The sequence below is a fragment of the Dromaius novaehollandiae genome, chromosome 10 (genome assembly GCF_036370855.1).
Source record: "Dromaius novaehollandiae isolate bDroNov1 chromosome 10, bDroNov1.hap1, whole genome shotgun sequence".
NCBI classification, from domain to species: Eukaryota; Metazoa; Chordata; class Aves; order Casuariiformes; family Dromaiidae; genus Dromaius; species Dromaius novaehollandiae.
In genome coordinates, this window is record NC_088107.1 from 21,514,629 (window position 1) to 21,536,884 (window position 22,256).

General features: G+C 43.1%; 1 protein-coding gene across 2 annotated transcripts in view; it reads left to right on the top strand.

Annotated features, from left to right (window-relative positions):
- The first annotated feature begins 457 nt into the window (after nt 1-457).
- UBE2Q2 (ubiquitin conjugating enzyme E2 Q2) overlaps nt 458-22,256 on the top strand; it is a 49,096-nt gene continuing 27,297 nt past the window's right edge. Inside the window, exons 1-2 of one of the 2 annotated variants that reach the window (XM_064517554.1) lie at nt 458-963; nt 17,593-17,697. In XM_064517554.1, coding sequence (XP_064373624.1) covers nt 778-963; nt 17,593-17,697 — 291 coding nt within the window. In that variant the 5' untranslated portion in view covers nt 458-777. The remainder of the gene's footprint in view (nt 964-17,592; nt 17,698-22,256) is intronic. The other variant, XM_064517555.1, reaches the window with a different exon arrangement.

Sequence of the window (22,256 nt, forward strand, 5' to 3'; positions counted from 1 at the left end):
AATATCAATGCAAAAAAAAGGCAATTCCCTATTTGGGTTTCTGGTGCGTGTGCACTGCATTAACTAAACGCTGCTCAGGAAACAAGAAGGCTCCTGCTACAGTGTCGCTTGCACCCCAGTAATAATCCCTCGATGCCACACGAGCGACGGTCCTTGCCCCCAAGGAGCAGCCGACTGCCGCGGGGGAGGCAGAGACGGGAGCGGGCCGGATCTGCCCGGTGTCACGGAGCGCTGCCCGCAGCAGGGGCCTCTCTGGACGCAGCGAGGAGCCCTGGGGCGCGCTGCCGTGCTCGGCCGCGCTTTCCCGGGGCGGGGGAGAGGAGGCTGCGGGACGGCACAGCACTCCGCTCCGCTCCGCTCCGCTCCGCTGCCCCGCGCGCCGGGCCAGGAGCGCCGCGTGGCGGCCCGGCCGCGCGGGGGCGGCGCCGCGGGGGCACCGGGCCGGGCCGGGGCCGGGGCGGGGCGGCGGGCGGTCCCGGCCCGGCGCGGCCCAGCCCGCGGCGCGGCGCGGCCGAGGCGAGGCGGGCGCGGGGGAGCGGGCGCCGCCGTTGCCCTTTTAAGCAGCGAGTGGGCGCCGGAGGCTGGTACAAAGGAGCCGCCGCCGCGCTCGCCGCCCGCGCTGCCCTGCTCGCCCGCGCTGCCGCCCGCGCTGCCTCCCGCCATCTTCCGCCCCCGAGGTGCCGCCGGGGCCGGGCCGGCCGGGCGGCGGCGGCGGGGCGGGCGCTGAGGCGAGGCGAGGCGAGGCGGCGCAGGCCCGGGCCCGGAGATGAGGCCAGGATGTCGGTGTCAGGGCTCAAGGCCGAGCTGAAGTTCCTCGAGTCCATCTTCGACAAGGACCACGAGCGCTTCCGCATCGTCTCCTGGAAGCTGGACGAGCTCCACTGCCAGTTCGTGCTGCTGCCGCCGCCGCCGGGCGCCGGCCCGCAGCCGCCGCCGCCGCTCACCATCCACTGCAACATCACGGTGCGGGGCCGGGGGGCCGGGGCCGGGGCCGCCGCCATTGTCCGCGGGCGCGGGCAGGGGGCGCAGCCCGCCGCGGGGTGACTCAGCACCGGCGGCCGCGGGGGCCGGCGCCGCTTCCCCGCCGCGGGGGGGCCAAGGTGGGGAGCGGGGGCGCCGCAACAAAGGGCGGCGGGGCCCGGGCAGCGCCGGGGGACGGGACGGGACGGGACGGGCCACCCCCCCCCCCCCCCGGGAGCCCCCGCGGGCGCGGGGCGGGGGCCGCCCGAGGCGGCGGCCGGGCGCAATAGCGAGTGCGCCACAGCCGCCGCGGCCTGGAGCCGGCGGCTCCCGTGACCCGGGCGAGGAAGCGGCCGGTAGCGGGGCCGGGTCAGGCCGGGCCTGGCCTGCCCGCGCGGGGCTGCTGCCCTCCCCGGGGCCGGCGCGGGGGCTCCCCGTGTGCTCTGCCCGCGGCGCCCTGTGTTCTCAAAAACGCGTTTTTTCAAAGAACAGCCGCGGGGCGGGAAGCGGGGGGAGGCGCTCGGCGCTGCCCGCCCCGGCGGAGTCCGGGGTGTTCGGGAAAGTTGCTGCTCGGGCCGGAGCCCGCGGGGTGCCCGGCTCGCGTGCGGCGCCGGCGGCGGCTCATGTCGGCGGGGCGGCGGTGCCGGCGGCGGGGTGCGCGCTGCGGGCGGCTGCCGAGGGGCTTCGCCTGGGCGGGGCTGGGGTCGGTGCTGGGGGCCGCGAGGAAGGGGCGCTGCAGGGGGTTCTGCCCTTCGCCTGCGGAGGGGGAAGGCTTCAGGTGGTGAGGAGGGGAAGCGTGGAAGTGTAAATACTTGAGTACCGAAAGATGAAAACACGCTTGCACACCAGGCAGGGCCAGTTATCTCCGTAGGAGCCTTCCTTTCCCCGAAGAAACTTTATTAAAGAAGGAGACGTGTTAGGAGGGTCTCAGAGGCTTCACAGCTAACTGTTACGCGAAGTCCGTTTTGTCATCCTGCAGCGGGCTTTTGTTTTCCCTGACGCTTGTATGTGCTTGTAAGGTGCTTCTCATTGTAAAATAAGTAATATGCTTTGGTGTGCTTGTGTCTAGACGTGTCCTGTCCGATGATGGCTTGTGTGACTTACTTTGAATCTTTTTATTTCAGTGCAGGGTTAGTGCCTCATTACTGAGGAGGCCGGCCGTTACTTTCCACACAACGTGATCTCTTTCATAAAGCTCTTGAAAGAAAGTAAAATCCCTGAAGGTTTTGCACCCTCAGTTGTCAGTTGAATGTGGTGGGTTCTTTCTTTGTCAAATGACAAACAGAGCTGCCAGTAGGAAGGCCTGAAGTTTTTGGTGCCTTAGATCTGTGCTTTGGTATCTCTACTTCTCAGGTTGCTTCTGTCATAACTATTTTGGAGTAGTTCTTTCTTAAGAAATATGTCCACTTTTTTTGTAGGCCTTTAGCTGAGGTGTGTCTGAGCAAGCGAGGAAGAGGAGCTTGGGCCCCTCTTTGTATTTATGTGTTACTGAGGAAACTTTCTGCAGTTGCAATTACAGTCACTTGCCCTAAAGGTCAGGAGGTCCTTTGCGTGCCGTTAGAACGGTGGCATATTGCTTGCAAAAAGACCTGGAAAAAAAGCAGTTTCAAACCTTAGCCAAGTCTTCTGCTTTGCAAAGAGGCTGAGTCTAAGCTTCCTGGAACTTCTGTTCTGCAGTTGTCTGTGAGCAGCTTGATGCTTTCCAATATTGATTAATTTTTGGCGCTCTCAGGTAGGTGGCTATTTTCCCCATCTGTTAAAAATAAATGGGAGAGGGCAGCTTGAGACACAGTGGATGACTTTCTTGGAAACGAGTGGGGAAGCTGATGACAGAGCCCAGAAGAGAAAGCTGGCTTCTGGATTGTTGTCCTAGGCTTTTGACCCAAGTGTTAGAGCTTGAGGTGACAAAAAGTGACTTTTTTTGTCTTCACTGAATTGAGTCTCTTGGCTCTGACTCCTAATTGCCTCCAGTTTTTTTTTCTGTAGGTACTGTAAACTAGAAAGGCATAAGTCTTGTTTACTGTGCTGCAGTGGATCTGCACAACTTCTGGAGAGCTGAATCAAGGTACTGTGGGAACTAGAGCTGCACATGATGGTACTAGCATGCAACAGCTGGTAAGGTTGTAAAGTTAGTAATGTTTTCTCTGGAGAAACTCACCCCTTGCATCAGAAGCTGCTATCTTAGTGTTCTGAATTTGCAGTGCAAATATGTAACTTTAGCCGTTTGCTGCTTCTAATCAGTTTAACCCTTACAGTCCTGATAAAGGCCTGAAGGATAATTCCCTTGCTCAGCAAAACCTTACAGTAGACTGTTCTTCTGGACACTCAAGAATCCTGTTAAGAGGGGAGTAAGCACAATGCTGAATGAATCACTTTTCCTCTTTTTGGTCTTATTTGGGTACATTGACACTTTACCTAAAGTGAAATCTGTCTAGCAGTGTGTACAGATATTGAAGTTTTGGATGGAGAGGAAACTTGGTAGGAAGGAAGCTTTCAGTAGCTTCTGCTCTAAGTCTGAAAAGAGCTGATGACTAAGTTGCTCTGATCTTCACAGTGGATCTTTCTTTTTTCCAATCTAGAGAGAGAAGGCAAAGGAAAGAGGAAACATTCTCCTGGAGAGGTGAGGGAGAATGTCTGCTTAGGAACTGCATGGATTTCCACACCTCACTTAGACTGAATTCCAAGGTTTGATTAGAAGTCGGCCCTGGAATTTCTCACTAAGATGATGATATTTTGGTTGCATGCAGTATAAGTTTGTAGAACTAAGTTGAGCATTTGCTGCAGCAACCTAGGAACAGTCTGCCTGTGATACTTACAGATGCCTGTTGTTAAAGTAAGATATACTTTACTCTGCAGCTGATTTCTGTTTCATGAAGTGATAGACAAATATTGTCCAGGTCTGTCCTTTAATCTTGCTGGGAGTGACCCATATTGGAACTTAAATGGTTAATCTGATTATTTTAAAAGCGCTGTAGGGTGGAGTCATCCCTGTCAGTAACATTGCTTCTTATTCCTGAGAACTGTCTAATTATTGAACTTGTTCAGGCTGTGTACCTTCACATTCCCATTTTGTTATGCCAACAGCAATGTCTCCATTCTGGAGTTTTATTTCTGTTTTTCTCAGGTTCCTTTTTTAGGTAACTGCTGTATTCCAGTTAATCAGGTTGAATAAACCAGTGTCCATTACAAGCATGTGCATTTATCCTGGTCCTATTCTGCTTGGATTTTTTGGGGAAAAAAAAAATCAAAGCAGTGGACTTGCTTAGAGTAGCATGTTGCTGATTATAACTTTAGGTATCTTTCAGTGAAATCTGTAGTTTTGGTTTGGCACCTTATCAGACACATGTGACAGTATTGCAGTGTCTGTGTTACAATTGTTCAATCCTTTCTTTTTCTGCAAGAGAGAGGACTGATCTGGACTGCTGAAAAGCTAGGTAGGAGTACATTTTTATCTCCTGTAAAGCACGTAGTTTGCTTTTATATAATCTCTGTGGAGAAGCTGGATACTAATATCTCTCCACCCATACACAGCTTCAGCAGAAGTTTTGTGTCCTTAAGTAGCACTCACAGGCAGAACAGGGTTTCTAGCAGTTCTGTGTGGGAGCTGGTTTTGTCCCAGACAGATACTGGACTCTGATGTGTAGTGATACCCTTCACACATTAACAGTTCAATTCATGTGATGTGGCTGACTTCAGGATGCTCTTGCCTCTGCTGGGAAGATGCATCTTTCACTGAAAAAGAGCCTGCTGCTAAATTGGAGTTGGAAGCTACCATGAGAGACTTAAAGGTTGCTGTCTATAGATAACAGCTTTGCTGGGAGAAGACCTTATTTTTCCCTTCTAAACCAGCATGGATGAAAAGGCATTACCTGGGGAGCTCTTGACAGGTTGGATATGTACAGAAAATGAGTATGTTAGAACATATGATGGCTCTTTAGAGGCATAAGATTTTAATATTAAAAACACTCCTAGCTAGTGCCTAGACAGCTGATAACCTTTTAAAAAGGTTATTTGTACACAGAACTAACCACATAATGAATGAGGCTTCCAGTTCAAACCAGATCTTTTTAGATTACTAGACATTTTATGGATGTGAGTACTAAAGCAAAAAGTGTATGCAGCTTTATCTTGATAATGTTTACTTTTCTAACTAGAATTAGATGTACTTTGTTCAAGTTAACAGTTACTTGAGTGCCTTTTTTTTTTTATCAATAATAACATCACTTACATAATGGAAATTGGGAAGTTCAGTCATCTCATTTTATTTAGCAAAACAAAATTAGGCAAATAACAAAATGAGGAGCCCTGAGGATTTTAACTTATGTTTCTATGCTAAGATTGTAATTATGAAAGGAGTATTGCAGAAAGGTAGAGGGAGAATCTTTCATTCCTGGAAGACATAGGATCTTATCTTCTGTTGTGACAGATTAGTTGTGCTGCAAGTGTAAAAAGCTGTAGCCAGTGCTTATGGACTCTGCTTGTCAGCTGCTCTCTCCCCTCTATAATCATACAAGGCCACGATGATGGGCTTCAAACACACTTCAACATAAGCCAGCATTTGAGTATACAGGAAAAAGCACTGTGCCAAATGTCTTACCTATGTTGTGAGTTGAAAGTATATAATAACTTCAAAAGTGGGACTGCTGTGGTCCTCAAAAGAGCTCTCCATGCTTTTTTGTAATTAAAAGGAGTTCATTCAATTAATACATACTTTTTACTCGGTACGCTTCCTTATTTTGACTGTTGAGGAAGTCTTTGTAAAAGACTGAATGATAGCTGGTAACTTTTGTATGCTTCTTAATATTCACTTTTGAAGAAACTGAAGCTTAGTGTAGGCTACGTCATTGCATTCGTAACGAGTGTTTGCTGGTGCGTGATGACTGCCTTTCATTTGTGCTGCCAAAAATACTTGCTTTGTGACAAACCTGGAGTACTAGTAAGTGGCATTACCAGAGACCTTTCTTATGTTGTGAGAAGCAAGAATGCTTGTTGTAACTCCTGCAGTTGTTGGTTGGTTTGTGTGCAATGAGAAAAGTAGAGAGTAGTATTGGAAGCGTGCTCTGTTCTGGAAAATAATGTAGAACTTCCAGATTCTTACTGGCAATCAATGTCTGCTTTGAAATGCTGCAGAATCGGAACTTGTGGATGGAATTGATGAAGCGTGCTCACAAAAAAGGGGCATCTTCAAACTTACTCAGACTGGAGTGAATCTGCAGATGTCTGGTCTGTGTTATGCCTGGGGATGCTGCTTACAGGTGACATGCTGATATCCTCAAAAGGATATAAAAATTACCGCCGATAGGAAGAACAAAGTCTGATTGTGTCCTGCGTGTTCCTTAGTACTGCTCACAGACCGACAAAGGCTATGTGCCTTGTTAGGTGGCCAACATTGAGTCTACTGGATTAAGGACCTGGCTGGCATATAAAAATTCTTCACTGGGTTATTGTTTATCTGGATCACTTCCCAGTCTGGTTCACTGCGTGGCTGCGCACACAGCTGTGCCGGCACCACGGAGGGCACAGGAATGAGTGAGTGCTGGGGAAGGCCGCTGAAGCCAGCGCTGCTGACGGAGAACTGTTTGCCAAGCTCTGACCTCGGCCTTGGTGGCCCTTGGGTTGCTGCTGCGTGGGATACCTGAGCCAGTGCCAGTCCGGTGGGCCCCCACGGCTGCCTGCTCTCCTATACTGACAAGTGGATAGCGGAGAGAACTGCTCCGGTCAGAGATAAAGGTTCACTTCTGAAATCAGATTCCTTTCAAGATGTCAGAAGATACAAAGACAGAAACCGTTCTCTAGATAGTGCTTGGATTTATAAAGGATACTTCTGGGTAGGGATAGAGGGTTATAGAAGTTGATCAACAGAAATAACTGTTCTTTTGGTTAGCTTCAGCTTGGATTGTGTTCAGTACTGCCCAGTTAGTTTTACTTCATGTAGTACTTTTTTGTTTTGCAGAATACAAATTCTAATATTCCATTTTAGAGACATGATAATTTAAAATTTAATAAGCATTCCACTCTGTTTCTTCAGTTGCAAGCACTGTAGAAGTGAAAATGACCTGTGACCAATTAATGTAAGCCATCTGGAAAACTAAATGAAAGATAGTAAAAAGGTACTATTTAATGTTTAGATGTTGCAACAATCTGACTGTATTTACAATATTTGAAGCTGATATAAATTTAATTTTTATTTTATTGAAGTTTGTTAGAAACAAATACACCGGTTAGTCTATGTCTTACTATTTGTTGTTTCCAGCTGTGATCCTTGAACATGGTATTAAAGTCATGATCTTACTTGGTTTTTATTATCTGTTTTTATTATCAATTGTTTGTCTGGTGCACACAAGTCATCTTGGCATTCTGAGTACTGTAGAGTGGCTAGTGCATGATTTTTAGGGACTTAGTTTGGACTGTGTTCTCCTTTCCTCCAGATGTCTAACTTTTTCACCCCTTTGCGAAAGAGTTCAATAAGGTAGCAGATCTTCCAATAGCTGCTTCAGCGCGTATTCAGAACGACAGAAACATAAGCCTTGTCAGAACTTGTGTTGTGGCATTAGAAAAAAAAACAATTGCCAAGTGTTCCTGTGCAGTAGTGTTCAAGATACCACAGGCTTTTGAATTTTGAAGCAGGAAATAACTGTGTTAAGAGTGTGGCATTTAACTTAATGGCAAACACTGAACTCTGTGGTGCCGAAAATTCACATGCAGAGGGCAAAGTCCTCTTTGAAGGGCTGTGAGCTGAAGGCCAGTGACTGGGCAGTCATCACGGTAGCTGTGTGGTGCGGCTGCAAGGGGAGAGCCGGGAACCTGGCAAGTGCTGCCTGGAGTGCCGCTCGGGCGCAGTGGGGCGGCAGGACCTGTTAGCCGGGGTAAGAATGGAAATCCTCGTATTTGGAGATGAGTCTGGAGTGCTGAAAAGCTTAAAGGGGAGAGGAAAAAACAAGGAAAGCTCTTCCTTAGTTGGGAGAAAGGAAAGGGTGCTATGCAGTTGATAGAATGGGGGGTAGCGCATAAGATGAACACCTTTTTTAATTAAAAAAAGGCCAAAAAACCCCAACCCCCAAATTCCTGCAGGTAAAGAGAATGAAGAGGGGTAAGAAAGCCTGTATTTTTGAGTAAGAACAAAAGTGACATCAAGTGGTGTATATGGGGTGTACCTCTAAGTGATGGGGACAAGAGCCAGTCTGCCGGAAAACTTTTTGTTTTCAGCTTGGCAAGGCACTGGTACGGGGAAAAGAATAAAGTGTCAGAACTCAGTTACAACTGCTTCTCTGAAGTCTATTTTAGCCATGTTTTAGTCATTTTAAAAGCCAGTTTGGGCTACTTCAGCTTTGAAACTGATGTTGATCATCTTTTTTGAATGTACTTGTCTGTATAGTTGCAGAAATAGGTGATTAATAACTCCTGATGATTATGTTGAGTTGATAATGTGTTTCAAGTCATCAGACTTTTCCTTCAACCATTCAGGAATTTGAATACACAAGATACTGTGCTGCTGATAAAGAAATAGTATTGCATGATCCGATTTCCAGAATACCTTTCTCTTTAGTGCATATCTCTAGCTTTGTATTTCACAACCCAGTGCTGCCTGAGTGCATGTGTATTGCACACATTAAAGAGCCCTGTGTGGCTGAGGGCTCTATAACAGTTCTCTGACAACTGTCCAGGTGAGAATTACAGGCACAGAGTGGGTTTTTTGTGTGTGAGGAGCAAGGTAAGTTGATCTGACTACTACGAAGTGCTGCATTAAAAAAGTGGAGTCTAGTCCCAACTCTACTACCTTCCTGATGAGCAGTTCACCTAATCTTTAGTGATACTGCTTGCTTTGCTTCCTATTCAGTGTGGGTGATCTGTAACCCTTATTTGTTGCTGTTTAATGGTATTGGCGAAAGAATGTTTCTTTACCTCACTTAACTGGGTTGACTTTCAACAACAGTTTGAACTTACAGAATACACACTGTTCTTGAACAGCTGTCACTTGCTGTGCTTGTAGCTAAATCATGTTTAGTGCTAACTTATTATAGTGATGCTCGAGAACAACTCTTAACACTTGGTGTGGAGGTTTAGTTCCCTACAAAAGTGTTAGGGTATTTATCTCATCTGTGAATTTCTCTGAATTGGTAGATGACATGTCGCATTATGATGGTGTCCTGGAGAATAAAGTGTTGCTTCACAGTGAAGATCTGTAAAGGTGACATTTCCTGTTTCTATACTTAATGATAAAGTTCCTGTTCTAATTCTGAATGGTTATGGCGCACTGGACAACATAAAGCTTGCTGTCCTTGTTTGGTAGGGAGAATGGAGGAGGCTATGGCAACTAATAAAGCAGTCTGATAAACCCTGTTTTTTGCAAAGGTAGTGTGCAATTTCATGTAGCAGAATCATGTTTTGTCTAGACTAAATAGCTTGAAGAATGACTCTTGAGCTGGCTGTAGAGACTTGACCTCTCAGAATAGCCCAAGAACTGTGCTGCGGTGTCTGTATTCATGTATGGGACAACTTGAAGTGAGGTTTTGTGCCTTTGCTGCTTCAGTGGTGTGTGTTGTGGCTTCTTGTCAGGTAGTAATGTTGATATTTATCTGTGGGAGAGTTAAATGTGTGCACCTGGACAGAGACAGGGACTTGAAATAATCTAGGCTACTTCTATGTTTTATGAACTTTGGAATTGTTGGCCTCTAGCATGTGCCTAATTGAAGGTAGTGTTTAGTCAGATCTTTTTCAGGAATCGTTTTTCACAAAATGCTATATTCTGCCTTAGGTGCATCCGAAGTTACAGAGTTAAGGGTTCTGTAACAATTTCAAGAGAATTTTGTAGGGCCCAATTGAACAAACTTGTATGGGTGAATTTGCCCATTACAAGCTCCTTGGTTCTTGGATGACAATTCTCTTGTGCAAAAGTTATTCCAAGTGTTGGCCCTGTTCATACTTTGCTGTGTTGTGGTCTCTGCCTTATAAAGGTTGGCACTGGCAGTTGCCACTGAATCCGTATGTTACAAAACATGTTCCATAATTTAGTCTCTCAGTTCATTTAAAAACATGCTGTAGTCTGAATGCCCTTGCCCAGAAAGTGGCTGTGTAAGGCGCAAAGCGGCTGACCATTGCATGTCAGTTCGTAAAAAGCCTGAAGTGATAAGACAGGAGTGAGGGGAATGGCTGTGCCCTGCCCAAGAGGGCGTCTGTTTGTGAAGGCAAAAGTAGTGCCTGTAACTGTTCTGCATGCTCTTAGCAGAAACATCCCCGAATGGTGACTTGCGTGCTGACCTTCTACAATGAGTAGAACTTGTTTGTGCAGAGACCTGATGTTAGTTTCCATTTGGGACAACTTGGTTTGTGGAGTGAGCTTTACAGGAACCTGCAGAGATGTGGTGTATTGTGGTCGTCCTGCGAGACACATGCTTTTGACCCTGCCTTTTCTAGCACAGCTATACCTAATAACAAATAAGTCTGAAAGAAGACACTCTTGTTGCACTCGCATCGTTCCCGGGAGAGGAAAACCATGACTGTGTTAGTTGTGGTGTTTTAATGTGTTCCTGAAGGCTTCACTGCTGCAATGGTGAGCATATTGGAAGGACATGGGTAGAGCTGGATTATGGAGTTCTCTTTTTAAACTACCCCCTGTAGCGTTCAGGGGTCTTGCTGTCGCCAGGGGACCCACAGAAGCATCCAGCTTCATCTGGGATTGTCTTGCAGTATAGGTTGCCGCTTTCAAGATAACCTTTAAACTTGAGGGTACATTTCCATTAATTTTATATATTTAAAAAGAAATAAATGTATTTTAGTCAACTGAACTTGGTGCCTTGTAAAATGCATGGGTTGTTGCAAATTTTCTCGCTACACTGAGTATGTCGGGCTTTCTTCTCTGGCAGAGTGTAAGAAAATTAAAGCTAATACAGGCTTGCTTCCTATAGTAGAATAGCAGTTAAAGAGCTCTATTTAGAGATACTGGTGAATAAAAGATGTCCTGCTGTTCATATGCATTGAGCAAGTAGTATTATATTGTATGCAAGCTTAAAATCCAGGTGGAAGCTTTGGCCTTGTTCAGAGGATTTGGGTAAAATTCACTTTGCTGCCTTCCTCTCATTACACTTGTTTACCATTGCTTATAATGGCTGCAGTCACCTGCGTTGATCCTAATGTTTGTTCTTGTCTTTTAAAATTCTGCATCCAGGAACTGTTACATCCCTAATGAAGTGACAATTCGTTCATGTATGAAATTGCAAATTTTGAGTTGAACTTGGAGATTGAATGTCAGAATGCTGTAATATGTTCAACCTCTCTCAGTATGTACAATGGAGCAAACAGTGGTGTCTGCATTTTTGAAAACAAATTCCTCAAGTTTTATTTCTGTAGAAGTGTCTTTTCACTAACTTGATATAGGTGTCTCGATAGCTAGTCACTGCAATATTCTTATTTTTGGGTTACTTAAAATGGAGTTTGGGGGCAGGGCAAGGAATGTATGAGTTGAAATGAATCTTCATGCTTTTTTAATCATAAGTGGGGAGGCAAATAACAATCTGCTGACTCTTAAAAGATTTGAGGCTGTTCCATGTGTACTTTACTACCTAGTGGTAAAAAGTGCTTGTGTGCATCTTAAACTGCCTTTGGGAAATTTGGCCCTTACTAATGGGAAGCAATCTGTCAGGTGTATAATCGCAGCTAATATACTCCTTCAAGAAGCTGCAAGTACTAGTCATGTTTTATGGTCATCAAGCTTAACTCTTATCTTTAAGAAAATCTTTTAAAATCGTGATATTTTTGTTAATGTGAATTCTGATTCTTTTTTAACTTATTTTTTTCCCCTCTCTAAAGGCAGGTTGATACAGGTGAAAACTGTATAAATAGTGAATGATTAACAACTTCAAATAATACGTACTACATTTTGACTAATTGTGTAGTTACTCTTCAGTACTTTTTGGTTGTTAGCGGAAAATGTGTATATGATCTCCAACCAGTGGAACTTGATTTTATTTTTTTTAATCTAAATCTTCTGCTTAATTCAAATGAACAAGCTAGAAATTGTTTTTATTTTAGTAACGTCAAGGTGTGTGTTGAAGGGCAGCCAACTATGATATGAGATTAATTTAACTGATGTGTTTCTAGCTGCAGACCTGTTCATCTTGAGAGACCATTAGCCATTTGAAATGTCTTGTTACGTTAAGATTTGCTTACTTCATTACCAGGGTTTGTCTCTTGCTAGCTTTCTAGAGGCAGTTCCAGTATTTGAAGGATTTAGGGGTTTGACGTTCTGTTATTTAGAAGTAATGGGGAGTGGACAAAATCTTGAGACCGAGAAGACGGTCAGAAGTGCTGCCCTGAAAACCAGCTCTGTTGACTTAGAGCTGTCTAGCTGATGTGAAAAACAGAACTAGTTTCTGCCCATGATGGAGATTTTGCAAAAGCTTGGAAACAGAAGAAATCCAATTGGCTGAATTTCGTTAGAGCAGTAAACCAATGAAACTAAAAGAAAAAATCCCTTTCTTGATCTAAGATTATCTGAAAATTGATTAAAAGAACCAGCAATATGCAACTGCAACTTTAAATACTAGCATGTATTTAAATGCACTTGGTTACTCTTACCTCCTGCCAAACATACACAGTTTGTTTTTAATCCTAGAAATGAGAGCAAAATTTTTTTTAATTTAGCAACTTCATACTATATACACAGTATTGTAGTAGTTTGGAAGTAGCTTGTTTTTAAAGTCTTTTTCTAACATCAGAGTTGCATGGCCATAAACTTATAAAACAGGGTAAAGATTATGTAACATTGCAAGTAAAACGGCCTTCTTGGTAAGGATGAGAAAGCTTAGGTAGGATATACTTAGACAGATGACAATTCTCTACCCAGGAAAAGCTTTCTTAAATCTATACCTCCCTGGCTGCTTCTGTCAATCTTTAAGCAGGAATAATAGCAAACTGTAAGACCATCTTGTAGAGGATGCGTCACGATGTCTGAATAGTGAGACTGTATATTCTTTTAACATGCTGTGATCTTCCTAAGTGACTTGATAGGCTTTGAGATTGTTCCAAAGACGGGAACATGTGGTTTATTCTGTTCATATTTTGCATGTTTGTTAGCGGGCTAAATTCTCTTCCTGTGTTCTGCGACGTAGACGCTAGAGAAGTGTGTGTTGACAAGCCGCCGCTCTGTGCTGGTGTTGGTGCAGAGGCTCCCTGGGCGCGACGTGCCCGGGCGTCGTGGCTGTGCCGGGCCGGCGGCGAGCGTGCCGGCCTTGTCCTCGGCGGGCGCGCTGGGCGTGATGTCGTCTCAGTGCCATTTTTGGCTCAGCAAGTGCGTTATCTTTTCAGGCTGGACAGCACACGAGCTTGGGAAAGCTGCCCAAATCTGAGCGTGTAGGCTTTGCCTCTCGGGATGAGTTTCTGCTTTACTTGTAGAGAGCTGGAAAATGTCATCATAGCAGCTACGTAAGAGCTCAGCCATTTAACGTGAACGATACCTGTGCAGCTAAGCTAGATATACACCATCCCTCCAGGTCAGCTATGGAGTGAAAGGCTTAAAATGTGTTTAGGCTGCTGAGAAATAATAATTATTAATATTTCTAGCAGCAGTTAGCTAGTATAGCAAGAGAATTGTTGTTGTAGAGTCCCCCTCACCAAACGTTTCCTCGTGTTTGAGGAGCTCGTGTTCCTTAATATGACACAACTCAGTTGCTCAACTGCACGTATGGGATGTAGATATGGAAGAAAAGGCTGACATAATTCCCTCAATGGAGTTGAGTTTTGTAAGTTTAGTTGTTTGACCTTTCAAACCGTAAGCTTAGTTTTTCATTGTACACTATGGTGCTACAATCTCCTGAGCTTGTTTTATCTCGGGATTAGAATGTTTGAAGTTCCTCTGTGAATTCTGTATTTCAAAACAGTGACTCATATCTGGCTGAAACTCAGCTGTTCCAAAAATATGGATTACTTACTAATCAAGGGAAACTTCAAGTGCTAGTTACCTTTTAAAATAAAACAACCATGTTCACTGGTAAGTCTAAGTGTTCAAAAAGCATTGAAACAAATTTGAGGTTAGACTGTTTTGCATGTTATTAATACTAGGCATCTGTTGCTTAAAGTCAAATATGCAATTAAATTTCCATATTCCCTCAGTCTAAAATCTAATAGACTTGCACAGTATTTAAGAAAGGCCTTCCTGATAAATGCATGGTTCCCATTCATATTTCAAAAGCTAACAAGGAAGTTAGAATGGAATCTTTCTTTTTTTTTGTTTTAGGGTTTTTTTTGTTTTGTTTTAGTTTTTAGGGTACAGTTTACATACACATACATGTGCCAAACAAGCCAGGCAGCATCACATCCTGATGTGCTTTCTCACACATGGCAGGGCTTGCTTTCACTGCAGAAAACTGAGTGAGCTGGAATGAGAGCAGAGAATGGGGAAAGGACTGTCACTCAATGCAGAAGGCATCAGCACATTCAAGTAGCTGCTGTAATGTGTTTAAACATAGTGGGATTGCTTGATCATCAAACCTGCGCTCCCAGTCATGCCCCGTGTGACAAAGGATTTGCTGTCAGTGTTTGGGGGAGGGTGTTGTATAGGTCCCCCAGGCTGGGCTAGGTACTGATTACAAACCACAGACGTCCTATTCTGTGCATGTTCAGTCTCCTTTTGGCAGAGAAAGGACAAAAGAAACAGCATTGTCAGAAAGGAAGAATACAAATAGTAAAAAGCAGAGCTTCATTCAGTAAGCAGCCTTCATAGATTCCTGATACAGTTTAGAAGAGTGGACTGGCAGGTGTTTATCTTCTGTAAATCATTGCAGTTAGTAGACCTAACTAATAAATGCTCAATTCTTGTAGAAGCCAAAAAATACCTACTATGAAAATGTGCATGCACAGTCCAAATGTGGGATATTTCTGAATAATATTTTCTTTTATCTGATGAGACTGAGGATTTTAAGAAGCAGATAGTTCAACACATCTTTGGGTCTTGCTTGTTCTTTGTATCTTTTGGTGGGAGTGCTGATGTGATCTAAATCTGCGACAGCAGTGTCTTCCCTGTTCCCCCGACTTAATGAGCTAGCCGGAGAAGTAGAGGCCTCAGCGATAGCTGGCTCCAACAAGTCTTGAGGCAGTAGGTCATGGTTAGCAGGTCTCCCCTCTCGTGTCCCACTGATCCAGTGTGCAGTATGAAAATCTTGGGGTAAGAGTATTATACTGTTGCAGAAGACTTGACAAGTAGGTTGCACGCTATTGAAAAATCAGTGAGATCTTATCAGGACAAAACCTGAAATACCTTTAATGGAAGTATAACACCTAGAAGTAATAATAAGAATTGGGGAAACTGGCAGCTGGGAATGCAACCTTATTTCTCCAGTAGTGATAACTGGTCGTTCTCTCAGCTCTGTCTGAAGTGAAGCTGAGGACTTTTCCAAGATCCTATAAGTAGTAAAGGGGAAAAATGATTAAACTAAACCCATTGACCCACCTGTTTATTTTCCTGAATCTTGAAAGCTTTGTGGGATGAACACTGTACTTTATTAACTAAGGCCTAATATCTCAAATGCTTGTCAATAAAGAATTCAAAAGGTCTTGGCTTTGCATATGGTATGCTTCCAAGTGACACTGGAAAGCTTAATCAGCTTCTTTTCCTAAAGATATTAGGAATACCATGTGGGTTTCTGGGATGTTTTTAAGCTGTGTGTGTTTTTTTTGTTTGTTTGTTTTTTTAACATAAATGCTGAGGGACATTGAGCTTGTTTAAAAATAAGTTTATATATAAGCTTGAGTTTGCAGGTGAAAATCCTAAACCCTTGGGGCTAGAGCTTTTGCAATACGGTGCCAGGTGGGAGCTCTGCTGTGTTAGTCTGTGTTGCCAAAGCTGATGACCTTTATCTAGTCACATGGCTCCTCTTAGGAGGGTCAGCGCTTGAGCTAAAAGGTCAGTTAGGAAGTAAGCTTCATACTCTTGCAAGTGAGTTCTAACACGTCTTTTTCTCCCCAGTGTTCGGACTGGCAGACTGCTCTGCATTCTGCTAAACACAGCATCTTTGAAATGATTGAAGCTGGCTTAAGTTAGGAAGATCTGTGGGGTTTTTTTTTTCCTGTTGATTTAAGACTTGCATTTTCAAAGCTTGCTCTAAGAGTATGTTTGCTTGGGATTCACTGGAGACTGGACGGTAACACTGATGAACAGGTATCATGTCTGCCTTCTGTGAAACTTTCTGCTGCGGTCTTGGGGCTTTAAAACAAAAAAATAATGCTACAGTCAAGAAATAGTATAAATATGTAAAAACAGTACACATTTTGGAGCCTCCTATTAGAATAGCAATGGGAACATTGACTCAGTTTAGGCTTTGAAGAATTAAGCGTTATTTCTTGTTAAACTTCTCCCTTGAATGAGAAAAGGCTTCAGGATTTTCCTATTAAACTGCAGTGAATGAGATAAATAAAGACTCCCTGATAGTATTTTATTAGACAGGAAGATAATATCTGAGCAGTAAAACTGAAGTTCAGCAATCTGTCCTCAGTTATTAGAATTTCACTGAATGGGTGAGAAGAGGAAGAAGCCTTAAAAACCCAAATCCCCCAACATGTCAGTGATATGAAGGAACAGTTACTGTTGAGGTGGAAGCTGCATGCTTTTCCTCCATCCTCGCAATGTTTTCTAGCCTGTGTTCAAAAAAAGGGGGGGATTTGCTTTTTGTGACCTCTAGAGGCAAAGAATTTCTGTTCATCTGTCAGCATGAGGGCCTTGCTAACACCTTAGGGAGGGCTGTCTTTTGTGGTAGTCTAGTGACCTAAACATTGCATATTGTGGCTTATATGAGTGGTTGAGGGCCACACGTGTTCCACGTGCTCTGTGCCCCCCTACCCATAGCTTGTTCTGAAAAATCAAGTATACTTCTAATCCTGTGAACCCACCTAATCTCACTAACTAGGGTGTGTTTTGGCATCTACCTAACAGCTGTAGGAATCTACTGATGGAAGAAAGTGATAGTCTGGAAGCTTTCTTTATAGGATTGCATGAGGTGTATTGTTTGAGAAATTTCTCAGCAATGGAAGACCATCCATGAGCCTTGACATGGCAAAGAGAAGACTGCAGCTTTCTGGCTTCATGATCTGCTCAATAACTCCTCCTCCAAGACAGGACACCTGGCCTACGCTGTTTAAGTCTGGGGGCCGGTGTAGAAGAGTTTGAAGAACCTTGTCTGAAGAGGAGACTTGAGGATAGCAGTTTCTGTTGCTCTTGTGGATTTTATTGTTTGGAAGAATCTGTATTTCATCAAAAACCAGCATGGATATGGTTTTACTCTGGCATATACTACCTGTAATTCCATTTTGATGAGAAACTATCTGTACTACATATCTACATTTTTGTCTTCCTGCTTCCTCCCCCAGTTCCTTAAAACCTTTCAGCATCATTTCTTCTGTATATCCATTGGCTGGTCAAGATGAAAATAGGATGTAAACTAGAAGAGCCAGTTGGCCGGATTTCTTTCAGCCTCTCTTGAGTTAGTTGCCTAAAAATACTTTGTTAAAAGCTTTCATGTTACCTGATTTTAGAGTAAGATAAAAGGTCATGTTGGTACTGTGTAAAACTTTTTGCTATGAATGAACCTTAAGCTTTGTGGGTTTCCTGTTTATTTGGTGTTTTTGTTTGTTTGTTTTTAATAGGAGTCTTACCCCTCTTCATCACCAATATGGTTTGTAGAATCAGATGACCCAAACCTGACTTCAGTCTTGGAGCGTTTAGAAGATATTAAGAAGAGCAATACTCTGGTGAGAACTTTTTTTTTGGGGGGGGGGGGGGGGGGGGAGGGAACGGGGGGAGAAAGTGGGGTTGTTCTGGGTGTTTTTTGGTTTAGCTTCATCAGATTAACAAACAATTAAGTGCATTCAGATTTGGGATTATTTCTGGGGTTTTGTGAACATAAGTTTCTCTTCCGAAATCATATGGATCAAAAGTAATCCAAGAGATTTTTGGGCAAGGAGGAGAATGACCTAAATGCTTGTTCTAACAGAAGTTAAATTTCAGCCTCAAGAACACAATTATTTAATGCTTTTTGAAAATAATTGAATAATGATATGCATGAGAACATAAAACTAAATAAAATAGCACTTCTGGAATGCAGCTAAATATTCAGTGTTTTCTTTGCACGGAGATCAACTACCGAGGTAAGAGCTCAGTGTTTTCTGAGAATGTATATTCTTCAAAACCCGACTATAATGGTAGCTAATCCAAAACAAGAGTTCATGGTTTCAGGAAATGACTTGACCTGATGAACATCCAGATGAACCAGATGCTCTGAAATAGCTGTAAGTTTGAGTGCTGTTGTGACTTTGGAGGGTTGTTCTTTGAAGAAAATCTTTGCGCAGGTTCTAATAGTTTAGTATTCCAGCAAAGTGTCAGGCATTATTTCTGACTTGAATCCTTTTGATGTAACGATAGAGTTGTATAAAAGTGTTTTGACTTTCCATTCTGTGCAGAAAAGTAAGAGTGTCCTTGAATATTGCTTAGAGGAAGATTTCAATATAAATGTACTTAATGTCCTTTCTAGAAAGAACAGTATTACAGTCTGTTAACAAATCCATAGTGATGATTCCCTCTGAATTCAGCTTTATGGGTATTAAATAACTTTTAAGGGCGCAAGAATGTGCATGCGTGAGATGCATATGAAACAAACATCAGTCTGCAGGATGCTGCTTCTAGCATGGGCTACATGCTGGCCTTTGTATTTGCCTGCTTTTAGAAAAACTGGGAACTGATGAAATCATTTACCTGTAATGTTTAGTGGGATGATGTTAATCAAGCATACTGGGCCTTAAATAAGTATGCATAAAATTAAGCCTGTGAACAGTGTTTAGGAGACATTTGACTTCTAGAAGAAATAATTAGAAAACCGACAAGCAAATGGGAAATTTTCATGTGCCTTGCCATAACTGAACACAAACGAGCATTGCAAAGGGGCATTAATGATTTAATGTTTTCTGTTGGATATGATTACAGGAGCCATGCACTTCAGTTGTGTATTTGTTTTTCTTGCAGCCTGAACTTTAGACTAAAATATATTAAGAAGAATCTTAAGTATGTTTCTTAGTCTTTTTGTGACCTCTGCCAAAAAAGACATAGGACAATACAATGGCTGAACATGTGTCCAACTAAACTTTCTTCCAAAATCCTTTTTTCAGAAAGTTCTTCAGCATGAACCTTGTGTGACTAGTAGCTTCCGTCCCCCTGTATCGCTTTAGATGAACTCATTTGCTGTGTGGGGTTTACAAGTTTTGTGAAACAAGGTGTTTAACCTACAAGCTTGCTTCAGTTAAGGTAGAAAGCCTTACTGCAAACATGCGTAGGACTTGCTGTGCTGAATTACATACTCACATGGAGTGCTTATGTACCTTGTAAGAAAATAGCTTCTGGTATCAAGATAGTACTTGCCCATGTAAAAGCTGATGGGTTGGTGTAATAGACACCTGAAGATGGCCCATTGGTTTCTCGGGAAACCACCCCACAGCATGTTATGCCAAGATGATGATAGATGGGAGTGGTTGAAGAGACAAATACTTGCACTATGAAATCTGACTTCTTTTTTTTTACTCAAAAGGGTTAGGCCTGTGGGTATGGGGTCTGCCCCCCCCTTATACTCTTCTCCCCACACCCTGCCATTGAGAAAATTAAGGGAGTTAGAGAAACTCACAGACTTATAATGGGGTAGAAGGAATAAACAGATGAGATTCAGAAATGTTTTGCAGCAGTTCCTGATATATCACTATCTCCTAAACACTAAGTTAGTTCAACTTAGATTTTTAGAACGTTTCAGACTGATTTTTGTTTAGCTTATTGCATCTAAAGTGTCACTTCCTGTGCTGCTCTGAAGTTACGTTATAAAGATACTATTGGCGCAGTAGAGTTAGGACTGCAAAGGTACCTTTGGCTAAAGGCATTGCTACCTCATTTGGTGTGAGTTAAAATTCTCTGGTATTTCTCTGTCCTTGTTGCTTGTTTTGTAACTTCTGACAGGTATCAGCTCTTTGGGAAGCCGAAGAGCATGCTCCTTATGCTTAAAAGTTTGACAGAGCTATATATGAGGAAGCCTTGTCACTTAACAGGGTTAAAGGAGAATTGTTTTACCTGTGTTAAAATCCTACACACTTCCTGGAAAATATTCTGTTGGTCTGAAATTCTGTGGTATTTGCCTTAGCATTAGCAGGGTGCTTTCTACTATAAAAACTCCCAAAACACTGAAAGTGTTGAAAAGGTGTTAGAGCATTGTCGGTATAGGTAGTGTTGGTTTCTGGAGGCTTTAGTAGTTTAACTGACTGTTCATATTGAGCAAGATGCAGTCAGTAGATGCAGGAGCTAAGGAAGACTCTGATCCCTGGTGTCCCCTAAATTCATTTACAGAGCCTAAAAATTAGCATTGCTTTAGTCTTAGTAGATAGTTGATACTGACAACTGCCTTCTAGTGGCTGTGCCATGTAAAAGATGCATCCTACTCCTGCTTTATGTTGCTCTGTTTAATATAACGAAAGTTATAGTTGCAGGTCTAAAGTCTCAAACCTTATGTCATGACCCTAAATTTGTTGTTTAATGCAATTATACATGATTTGAAGTTTTGCTTTTTAAATTCAAAATAGCTTGTGGTTTTTGTATTTAAAGACAATAGTGAAGTGGACCTAAAATTGCATGGTGAGCTTTAAGCCCTCAAGATTTTGGAAGTGTGAGAACTAAATTTGCCTCACAGACTTCAGAAGTGTAGGATTCTTGATGCAGCTATGCCTGCAGCTTGGGTAACCTGCTGTCACTAAGCATGCTACTTCTGTCTTAGAAATTTAGATTTAGTCTTGCATAGTGGCATTTCAGGAAGGAATGTTGCAAACTACCAAAACAGCAGCAACTAATTATGTACCAGGACCCTAGAGACAAAATACAGGAAGAAGCTTTACTTTACTTTGTGAAACTGCACAGGGCTACCGAATGTGCTTGGGACCAATTACTGTCATAGAATAACTGATAACTAGGAGGTCGCACAGCAAATAACACTCATTTCTTCCCTGTGTTTCCACTTATATCCTTCTTCAGCAGTTTGCTTCAGTGATAGGCTAAGATTTATTGGTTCATATATGTTGATACACACAGAAAAATACGTATGTAATTACATTATACTTTAAGTCCATGTCTCTTAGTGATCTGAAGAGAAGGTGCTTCATAATGAATCCAGCAAGAATATGAATATTAAAGGTATTCTGAAATTATTAATGCTTTCATACTGCTTAAGAAAGATCTCTCAACACAAAAAGGCCTCCTAATGTGGGATAGATTTCAGAACAAGTGTCTTAAACTGTTTGCCGATTTGTAAGACATTAATACAGAAAAGCAAAAAAATTCCAAGTGATGCTTTGATGTTCTAAAACAGCATTATGGTATCCATAAGAACAACCAACTTCTCAGAACAACTGAGGAGTATTAATAATTATTTAAAATTACAACAAAGCAATGTAATTATCTGTGTTATTATTTTTAATTGTATTTGGTCACTGAAGCATTATCTTATTAATCACAGACTATTTACAGTCCTTCTGTAATACCCTGTGGATTGCACATTGTATTTTCTGTTTAGCTTCTGCTCTAGGTGGTTTGTATTCTAGAGAACCTGTTTGTGTACTGATAGGCCACTTTTCTTCTGTATCAGCAAAGCTTATATGTTAAGCACTAATTTTATATCTGGCATGCACGTGAAGTTAGCCAGGAAGTATATTTAACTTATTAATACATGGCAGAAATCTGCCATCCCTTTTGATATGGCATAGTTATGTACTGCTAATGCCTTTCAAATCGTGCTGGGTCCTGCTTAGAGCAGGGGGTTGGATCAGATGACTTCCAAAGGTCCCTTCCAGCCTAAGTCATCCTGTGATTCCTCATACATATGAGCACAGCATAAAGGACAGTGGTGATGGTGATCCATGGCAGAAGCAGCAAGAACATGAAATGAATCCCTGTGGGGAAAAAAAACTAGCAGTAGGGAGAAGGGATGTAGAGGGGGACTGGCTTCTAGCTCTGTCACCACCTTTGCATATTGTGGAAGCTGACATTAAGTGAAACTACTTAGCTATAAAAATGAAACTGGTTTGACAGTTGCATTAAGCTAACAATGTAGGCTGCTGCCAAGAGAGGGGCTCTCTGCTCTCGGCTGCACGTTCCTGCCACCTCCTCTGTAGTGGAGTTGGTGCTTAGGTGGTGACCTGCATCAGGGAATGACCTGTCCAGAAACTTGCATGTTGTTGCGTTAGTTCTCAGCCAGGTTATTCCTGCAGCCTGGCTTGCCACGTGACTGTGC